A 10689-nucleotide genomic window follows, 5' to 3' on the forward strand; every position below is an offset into this window, starting at 1 on the left:
AAAAAAAAAAAAAAAAAAAAAAAAAAAATTGTGTATGATAAATTAAAAAAAAAAAACTAATATTCAAAAAGAAAAAATAATTAAATATGTAGAAAGGTTGGAATTATATGAAAATTGACAAATGTATTTATATTTAAAATTTTCTTTAAATATTTATCATAAGGAAATTAAAATATTAAGGATTTTCATTAATACTATAATATTTCAGTGAAATACAATTTTATTAATACATATTAAAACTTATCTTTAAAAATTAAAATAATACAATGCTATTTAAAATATACGAATAACACGTAGTTATGAAATTAATTATAAAAAGTTAATATATATATATATATATATATATATATATATATATGTATGTATATATATTCATGTATATAATGTTAAAGTTCTTTATAGTGTGATAAATGATATATAAATAAATCAAAAAAAAAAAAAAAAAAAAATGGGGAAAAAAAAAAAATACACTCAATATTTATCTAAAATCAAACTTTATTAGAACAACAATAAAATATCTCTTTATTATTATAATTAAAAATTAATGAAATTTGTAAATAATAATTTTCCTATATAAAATATATCTGCAATATTTTAAGAAAATAAATATTTGAAGTATACAATTTTTCTTTTTTGTTATTATTCTTTTATTTTTAGTTCATTTACGTAAAAATATTTTTATATTTATATATATGTATATATACTTTTCAATAATTAAATTTTAATTCATATTATGCAAATTTTATATTATATAAAATATTAAAAAATATAAATATTTTAATATTATTTTTAAAACATTGATAAAATGAATTATTTATTTTTATTTTTATTACTCCATATACAATTTTAACTATAATAAAATATATAAAACGTGTAGAAAAAAATATTTATTTTTTTATTTTAATCTTAAAAATTAGAAATATGTATATATAAAAGGTTTGAAACAATAATAAAAAGTGCATGTAATTAGAGAAAATTAAAAATGAGAACAATTTTTTTTTTTAATTATGGAAGTACATTGTCACGAAATTATGTAAAAAGAAAATTAATAATTATTTTAACAGAATAAATAAATATTTGTATATATATATATATATATATATATATATATATATATGTATGTATTTTATAAATATTATAAATATATTTATTTTTTATCACTTTAATGATGCACACAAAAATTGTGAAAAAAAAAAAAAAAAAAAAATAATTCAAAAGACAAAAAAGTTTTAAGAAAAAAGTGAACATAAGCTTTAATTTATTATTCTAAAAATTAACTTTTTTTTTTTTTAATTCTTGTATTTACACTCTCATTTTATTGGAATATATATTGACATACTAAACAACGACATAAGATACATTTTGATAATTACTTTAACGTTTAATTTATAGAGAGAAAAATTAACTTTCTTTTAAAGAGATTATATTTCGGCACTTCAACTATATATTTTTTTTTTTTTTTTTATTTGAATATAATAAATTTATATATATTTATATATGTATATTATTTCTAAAAAATTTGAAAATTCACAATTTCAGCCAATATTTAATTAATCATTTCTTGAAAATATTATAGATACAGATAAATGAACAAAAAAAATTCTAAGAAATATCATAACAGCAAATTATGAAAACAAATTAGAAAATATATATAAAAAAAAAAAAAAATCTTTGTACATAATAACACTGTTGCAATTCAAGATTTAAAAAGTATTTTACCCTTAAAAAAAAATATATTTTTTAGGTGTTATTTTAAATTATGTTTAGTTTTTATATGTAAATATAAGAAATTCTAATTAATAAATTATGAGCATATGAATTTTAATAATTAAATAAGAGAAATTTTAATTCCTATTTTTATACTAGGAAATATTTTGATTTTTATAAACTCACAAGTTTATATATTTTCTTATTCTTATAAAAATGCCATTTATCAAAAAAAATAAAAAATAATTTTTATATCAAATTACTAAAATGAAAAGTTATCTTTATGTATGCTAAAATAATAAATCTAACAAAAAATAAGTGAAAATAATATAAAAAGAAAAAAGTATTATATTTATAATTAAATATTATATTTATATTAAAATATAGTAACTCTAGAATATATTTGTTTACATACTTCATTATATTAAAAAATGAAATATAAGTTTATTCATATTTTTTTCTTAAATTCCTTGAAAAAACCATTATAAGAAAAAATTTTTTAATATTCAAAAATTTTATTACATATTGTTTTTTCACTTATAATTAATAAAAAATATAACCCAAAACATACTAACATTAAATAATGTTATAAAATATATAAAAATAGGATTTATTTTATTTTTTTTTTTTAAATTTTTATGAAGTATATATAACAACTTTAAAACATATTTACAATTTTATTTTTTTAAGAAAATAGTAATCTTAAAATAACTTTATTTTAACCACTTTATTAATATGTACTTTAAAAGCTGATATTTTTATTTTCATATATGAGCAAAGTACACATTCTCTTTTAACTTTCTTTTTTTTTTTTTTTAATTTGAAGTATATATAGAAAATAATATATTTTTATACAAAAATATAATATAAAAAGTGTTTTGTTACATTTTGAGATTATATTTTAAGATTAAATAAATTGTGGAAAAATTTTAAGTATATTTTTCATGAAGATAATATTTAAATAATGAAGAAAAATGATATGCAAAAAAAAATTTTAAAAATTTAAAACTTTTATAATTACAATAATAATAAAAATGAGGATATGCTTATATATATATATATATATAGTAGTGAAACAAATTATGATATCCGTAAAGACCTAAAACATAATTAATAAAAGAAAAATGAGTTTAATAATACCTGTTACAAATAAGAATTTAATTTCAAAAGAATTTAGAAAAAAATTAATTGTGAAAATTTTAATTGAAAAAATTTTTAAAATTAAAAATGAAAACAAATATATTAATTGTATCCCTTTTTATGATTTCATATTTTATAAATATGCTAGATGTTTTTCTTTGGAAGATTGTTTTAAATTATTTTTTTTACAAAATATAGACTTCTGTTTTAATATGAAACTTATTCGTCATATATGTACAACAATAAATAATTCATCTATTTTTAATATATTAATGTTTAAAAATGAGTTTATAATAAACCATATATATAAATGTAATATTTTAAAATATAAATGCTATTTTATAAATGAGTATTATAATTTTATATATAATATTTTACTATTATGCTCAATTAATCTATGTTCTCCTAATATTTTTAAAAGAATTTATGACCAACAGAAACAAATGAAATTAAAAAATTTAAATAATTTTTACAATCATAATAAATATATAATATTATATAATTTGAAAAATGAAAATAATAAAATAAGAGATATTAATTTATTTATAAAGTTATATAAATGTTTTAGTTCTAATAATATATACCCATTTTCATTTTTAAATAAGTATTTCTACTATAGCTTTTATATTTCACCTTTTAAAATAATAACGAGAAATATTATTTACAACAATATTTTTAATGGAAAAAGTTGCTTCTCTTTCAATTTAGAGCTTTATAAAAACATTACCTATCTAAAATTTCATGAAATATGTCAAGTATTGTTTTATTTATCAAAAGGTAATTTATTCTTTTATTATGAATCTTTTTTAAATACCTACTTCTATATTTTAGTTAATTATATATTTAATTTGATATATAACAATTTCAATAATATATTTACGTGTTTAAATGTAGAAAATAATTTTATAAAAAAGGAAGAGAATATAGATAACCTTATAATGAGTTTTATAAATTATTTATCTTCTTCATATATAATAAAAAATATTTCAAAGAAAATTCCTTCTGTCTTATTGTGCATTTATATCTTTTCTACGTTATTTCATTTATTATATAAATATCAATTTCCTTATTTTAATCTAACAAACTTTAGTAAAATAAATAATAATAGCATTAATTTTATTTTATTAAATCAGAAGGACATTTATTTAAGTAATTTATCATTTATAAAAAAATATATTCTACTTTTATATATTATAAATGATTTACTTCCTTTAATACGTAGTAAAGTAATTTATAATAAGGAAAAATATAATGAACAAATAAACAAAATAACAATAGAGTTTGAAAGAAGTGTATTACAAAATAATATAAAGAAAAATAAACTTGAAAGTCAATGTAGTGTAAATTATATCAACCAAGACAAAATGGATGATAAATGTCATACAGATAAAATAGAAATTTCTGAAAATTTTATAAATAAAAATGTAAAATTATTTTTAAATGAATTATTTTCAAAAAAAAAAAAAAATATATTCAATTATGTACAACTTCCTTTTTTGAAATTACTTTACTATAAAATATTTATATATTCTACATATAATAAAAATGAAGATTTTATAAATAGGAAAAAATCTGCTTTAGAAAAGGAAATATTTCAAGAAATACAGAATTACATATGTAAAAAAAATTCAAATTATATATGCTTAAATAACAATAGTAATGGTAATATATTCTTTACGGTAGATATTGAAATATATAAAAAGAAGAAATAAAGAAATTCTATAATTTTTTTTTTTTTTCTTTACACTTATTTTATATTTATTATTATATATGTATTTATAAAACAAAAAAAAAAAAAAAAAAAAAAAGAATAAATAAATAAAACTTATTTTTCGAAATTATTATTTTATTTAAATACCTATAAAACAATTTGATATTAAAATAAAAAAAAAAAACTTTTTTTATTTATTTTGTAATTTCTTATTAAAATTAAAGGATAATTTTTTTTAAAAGTTTATAAATGTTTTTTATGTAAGAATTTATGCTTTATTAAAAAAAAAAAGGAAAAAGAAGAAAAGACAAGAATAAATTTTATTATTATTAGTTTTTTATCCTTATATACTGACTTATCTGATACAATTTATACTAAACGATAGTAGAATAAATTATTTCAGAAAGAAGGAATAAAAATTAGTAAAATAATAATAAAAAAAAAAAAAAAAAAAACAATTATTATTAATTTCAAGTTATAGGAATCAAACATCAATATATAATAATCTTAAAATTAAGTAGAAAAAATAGTCTTATAATTATAAGAAAAAATATCTGTGTAAAAAAAAAATAAAATGAATCTTAAAAAATAATAATAATATTTGACATTAAATTTTGTTAAATTTGGAGTTTATAAAAAGATATTTTATGAAAGTTATAAATAAATGTTACTCATTTATAATAAATGTGATGTTAGTAAGAAACTAATTAAATAAAACTAATTTTATAGTATGACTTTGTTTTTTATTATTATTTTGTAAAATTTATAAATTTTATGTTTTTTACTTTCTTAATTATTTATAATTTCTACTTGTAAAAATGAGTGAAACTATTTTACCTAATACATCCACGTTAGAAAATAATACTGTGATAAGCTTTAATTTAGAAACGAAAAATAACATTAGATATGTTGGAATATGCATTTATAATATAGAAAGCAATGAATTTTCTTTATGTGAATATATAGAAAATGAACACTTTACTGTTTTGGAATCTATATTAATTCAATGTAGACCTACTTCTTTTTTATTTTTATCTAGTAACGATCTAATAGATGATAAAAGAATTAAAATGATATTAAATTTGTGTGAAATAAAGTTAGAAGAATTATCAAAGGATTATTTCCAATCAGCATCTATTGAAAATGACTTAAATAAATTATTAAAAGAAAATAATATTAAGAATTATATATCATTTTTGGATTTATTAATTGCATGCAAATCAATGTGTAGCATAATAAAATATCTAAGCTTGCTTAATGACGATAGTGCAATTAATAAATGTACTTTAAAAAATTACAACATTAATGAATATGTAAAATTAGATAAAGCAGCTATTATTGCTTTGAATATATTTTCAAATATATCTAGAGATAAAAAAAATACTAATACAATGACACTATATGATCTTCTTAATAAATGTAAAACAAAAATAGGAGAAAGAAAACTATTGCAATGGGTAATGCATCCAATAAGAGATGTAAAAAAAATAAATGATAGATTGGATATAGTAGAGATATTAAAAGAAGATAGTGTTACTAGATCAATGATACAATCTGACTATTTAAGAAAAGTGTGCGATTTACAATATATAATTAAGAAATTTAAATTATTCACAAATAAAAAGGATGATGATGACAAAAGAATTGTAAAAAACAAAAATTGCTGTACCATTCAAGATTTAGTCAAATTATACGATTGTATAATCGTATCAAAAAAAATTTATTATTGTTTAAATGATTATAAAGGAAGACATAGAAAAACTTTAGACAATAATTTTTTAAATCCTTTAAAAAATATCATAATTAGTTTTGATTCTTTTTTAAAGCTAATAGAATTAACAATTGATTTGGAGGAAGTAGAAAACAATAATTACTTAATATCTCGTAAATTTGATGAAAATTTAGAAAAATTAGCGAATGAAAAAGATCACATATATAATTTAATAAAGGAACATAAAATAGAAGTAGAAAGTGATATAAATTTTTTAAAAGGAAATAAAAAAAATAGTACAAAAGAAGACATAAAATTGGTAGAATGTAACACTAATGTATTTCTATTTAGGGCAGTAAAAAAAGATATAAATTACATACAGCAAAGAAAAAAAGTATATTTTCAAGTGAGAATGAACAAAAGTGAAATTTTGTTTCATACAAATAAGTTAAAAGATTTATGCAGAAAATATGAAAATATATTGTATGATTATAATATAGCTCAAAAAGAGTTAGCTAATAAAGCCATACAGGTAGCATGCTCATATTGGGAACAAGTTGTAAAATTATCAGAAATTATTTCAGAAATTGATGTATTATGTTCCTTTGCTTTTGTTAGTTCATCAAGCATATCTTCATATGTGAGACCAATAGTAGAAGAAGGTGGAAAAATTTTACAAATGAAGAATTCTCGTCATCCTTTACTTGAATCTAATTTTTTATTAATGAACAATTTTATACCTAATGATGTGTATATGAATAAAGATGATAAGAGATTAAACATAATTACAGGTCCTAATATGGGTGGAAAAAGCACATATATCAGGCAAATAGCTTTGATATGTTTAATGGCTCAGTTGGGTTGTTTTGTTCCATGTTCTTATGCAAAATTACCAATTTTCTCTCAAATTATGTGCAGAGTTGGATCTTCTGATATACAACTAAAAGGAATATCTACTTTTTTTTCAGAAATGATCGAAATTTCTGCTATTATAAAAAATGCTGATGAAAATACTCTAGTCATTATTGACGAATTAGGAAGAGGAACTTCTACTTATGAAGGATTTGGTATCAGTTGGTCTATTGCTAATTATATTTTAAACCATATTAAATGCTTCTGCCTATTTGCTACTCATTTTCATGAAATGTCAAATTTAGAAGAAGAATCCTCAGGAGCTATAAATAATCATGTTGCAGCTAAAATTGATAATGAAAAAAAAAAAATTTCTTTTCTATATGAAATTAAACAAGGATATGCCGATAAAAGTTATGGAGTTCATGTGGCACAAATTGCCAAATTGCCAAAGAATGTTATTGATAAAGCTTTTGAAAAATCTAAAGAACTAGAATCAGTAGAAAATAGACATTATTTTAAAACCAAATTAAAATTAAAAAACAAAGAGAATGATCATATAAATACCTATAATCAATATTTTTTACATTTAAAAAATATTTTCAGAGCACATGATGAAAAACAGTTTATTTCTAATGTAAAGGAAAATTATTCTACTCTAAAGGAAATATTAAACAAGATATAGAGTCTTTTTGTTAATTATATATATAAAAAAAAAAATACTAAAAATAAATATTAATGTGATAATAATAATTCTATAATTAGAAAAAAGATATATTTCAAAAATATAATAAAGCTAAACTGTATTTACTTTTATTTATTTATGTGCATTTCTTTTTTTTTATTTCTTGCTTCAATTTTACAAAAAAAAAAAAAAAAAAAATATGAACGGTGAATGTTAAAAGTAAATACAATATATATATATAAACCTAGAAATACCAAGCCATTATATATATAAGTTTATACATTTTTTTTTTTTTTTAAATTCGTAACATTCCATATACAAATTAAACCTAATATTTTTTTTTAAATTATATTTTTCTTATAATTATTTTACATAATGAAATATGGTAAACAAAATAAATTTAAATAAAAAAGGGATAATACAAAAATGTGATATTTAATATAAGAACTTTTGCTTTAAAGTTATGTTAAAAAATAATATATTCATAATAGAAATTATATTTATCCATATTAATTTAAAATATAATATAATAAATACTATTAATTTACTAATTTATTTTTGTTAAAAATTTTAAATAAGGAATATTTAAAGATATATCAAAAAAAAAAAAAAAAAAAGTTGAATGAACTATTAAATTTATAGTAATTTTATAGGCGCATTTAAAAGTGCCTGCATAGCTTAGTTGGTAGAGCATCCGCCTAGTAAGCGGAAGGTCATCGGTTCGAATCCGGTTGTAGGCTATATTTATAATATATAAAAATTTATATATATATTATTTACAATTTTATTAATTAAAAAAAAAAAAACAATAAAATACTAACATGAAGTATAAAGTAATATTTTAGTATAAAAAAGTTTTCAAATTAAAAAAATAAAAAATCTAGTAATACGCAAAAGTACAAAATTATACTAATTTCCTAATAGAATTTTATTGATAAAAGAACTGATTAGTTTATCGAGTATTTATTAACAAACCTATTACGAACGTGTTAAAATATATTTTATTTATTAATTCAAAAAAATCTGCTTTTTATTATTAAGAATGATTAGTACTTTAAAAAATTAAAAAAGGGAAATTCATTTTTTAAAATTTTCTCATAAAAATTAAAGTAAAAAACCTTTTATATAATAATTTACAACAATAACTAATTATATAAAATACTTTATATTTTTGTAATAATAAATGTCCAAAGCAGGATTCGAACCTACGTTGCCACGTCCACAGCGTGGAGTCCTAACCACTAGACGATTTGGACATTAATTTTAATGTTTCATATTCTTTTGTTATTATTCACCTTTTATTAAATTTTTCCATATTATAGTTGATTTATGATATTCATAACACTTATACATTTTATATAAACAATAATAATAATAAATATTTTCAGATATTTTGATAAAATTGTTATATATAAGAAAGTAAAAAATATACTGAAATAATTTGAAATTATGTTATTATTAATATTTTATTAAATAAAATATATATAGAAATATAATGATTGAAATATATATAAAATAAATTTAAAATATATTTTTAAGGGGTGATATAAAATAAACTATAAATTTTTATTGGTATAAAAATTTTAGAAGTTCATATGTACAATTAATATATGTTAATATAAATTTTTAAATATATTTATTATTAATTATTTATATACAATTAATATATGTAAATATAAATTTTAAATATATTTATTATTAATTATTTATATGCAATTAATATATGTGGATATAAATTTTTAAATATATTTATTATTAATTATTTATCTTCTTCAATGTATTGTAAAATTTAAAGAAAATTTTTATCTTTTTTTAAATATAGTTTATTTATATGTAGTTATCAACTTAAGCAGTTGCCACCTTAGCTCAGTCGGTAGAGCGCCAGACTCTTAATCTGGTGGTCAGGGGTTCGAGCCCCCTAGGTGGCTAAGTTAAATTTTCAATTATAGGTTTTAATAAAATAAAAATAATTCATTATTATCCTTTCTAATAAGAATAATAATAAATAATATTTAATATATTAATACTTTAATTAAATGGACCACTTAAGTTTTTTATGTAAAATAATTTTAACAATTATATTATTATTTATAAAATATAGAGAAAATAAAACTTTCTGAAACTTATGGAAAACCCTATGTTTATTCTTAGAAGGAAAAAATAAATTTCATATAGATATAGTTTAACATTTTTCATTGTTTAAAGTTTTTTTCATTTACTCTAATTTTACTTGGTATAATTTTTTAAAGAGAAAAACATATAAATTTAGACTTTATATTAAAGAATATAAGATTAATCTATTAATATAATAAGATTCCTACTTTTTAATATTTTAAACAAAATTGAATATAATTCAATTTTTTTTTTTTTAAATGTGCATTAAAACGTTCTTAAAAATTAAAGTAGTTTTAAATACTTTTAATATTTTATATATAGAAAAGCCTCCTAGGGGACTCGAACCCCTGACCACCAGATTAAAAGTCTGGCGCTCTACCAACTGAGCTAAAGAGGCTATTGGTAGGATGGTGTCAAATGAAAATTATTTGAATTTTTTTTTTTTATTTTAAAGAAAACTTATTTTCTTTGAATAATAAAAATTTTACTGTATATTTTTTTTTATCTTTCCTATTTTTTTTTATTATATAATTATGTATTAATATATTAATAATAATAATGTAACAAATAAAAATAATATAATACTTTTTTCACCAATTTTTTTTTTTGGAAATATGTTATAAAAAAACAATCTATAAATTTATTTCTTTATATTAAAGAGATAAATATATACTAAAAATATATATGTATATTAATCATATAAAATACTTAAAATACAAGATATTGAAATAAAATTTAAAATAATTTATTAAAAATATAATTATTATA

General features: G+C 17.1%; 2 protein-coding genes and 4 non-coding genes across 6 annotated transcripts; 4 read left to right on the plus strand and 2 right to left on the minus strand.

The window, feature by feature from the left end:
• Nucleotides 1-2831: 2831 nt before the first annotated feature.
• PGAL8A_00046700 (conserved Plasmodium protein, unknown function) lies at nucleotides 2832-4559 on the plus strand (the record flags this gene model as incomplete). The annotated part of the gene is made up of 1 exon (XM_028674485.1): nucleotides 2832-4559. One exon carries the CDS (start codon nucleotides 2832-2834, stop codon nucleotides 4557-4559), a length of 1728 nt encoding a protein of 575 aa, XP_028530833.1.
• Nucleotides 4560-5376: 817 nt separating this feature from the next.
• PGAL8A_00046800 (DNA mismatch repair protein MSH2, putative) lies at nucleotides 5377-7806 on the plus strand (the record flags this gene model as incomplete). The annotated part of the gene is made up of 1 exon (XM_028674486.1): nucleotides 5377-7806. The coding sequence occupies one exon, from the start codon at nucleotides 5377-5379 to the stop codon at nucleotides 7804-7806; it is 2430 nt and encodes an 809-aa protein (XP_028530834.1).
• Nucleotides 7807-8473: 667 nt separating this feature from the next.
• PGAL8A_00046900 lies at nucleotides 8474-8546 on the plus strand. Its single transcript has one exon. It is a non-coding gene; the product is annotated as a tRNA-Thr (tRNA).
• A 444-nt stretch (nucleotides 8547-8990) lies between these two features.
• PGAL8A_00047000 lies at nucleotides 8991-9062 on the minus strand. The gene has a single exon. It is a non-coding gene; the product is annotated as a tRNA-His (tRNA).
• A 599-nt stretch (nucleotides 9063-9661) lies between these two features.
• Nucleotides 9662-9734, plus strand: PGAL8A_00047100. Its single transcript has one exon. It is a non-coding gene; the product is annotated as a tRNA-Lys (tRNA).
• Nucleotides 9735-10245: 511 nt separating this feature from the next.
• PGAL8A_00047200 lies at nucleotides 10246-10318 on the minus strand. Its single transcript has one exon. It is a non-coding gene; the product is annotated as a tRNA-Lys (tRNA).
• Between the last annotated feature and the right edge of the window lie 371 nt (nucleotides 10319-10689).

The sequence above is a fragment of the Plasmodium gallinaceum genome, assembly GCF_900005855.1.
Source record: "Plasmodium gallinaceum strain 8A genome assembly, contig: PGAL8A_v1_32, whole genome shotgun sequence".
Lineage (NCBI taxonomy): Eukaryota > Apicomplexa > Aconoidasida > Haemosporida > Plasmodiidae > Plasmodium > Plasmodium gallinaceum.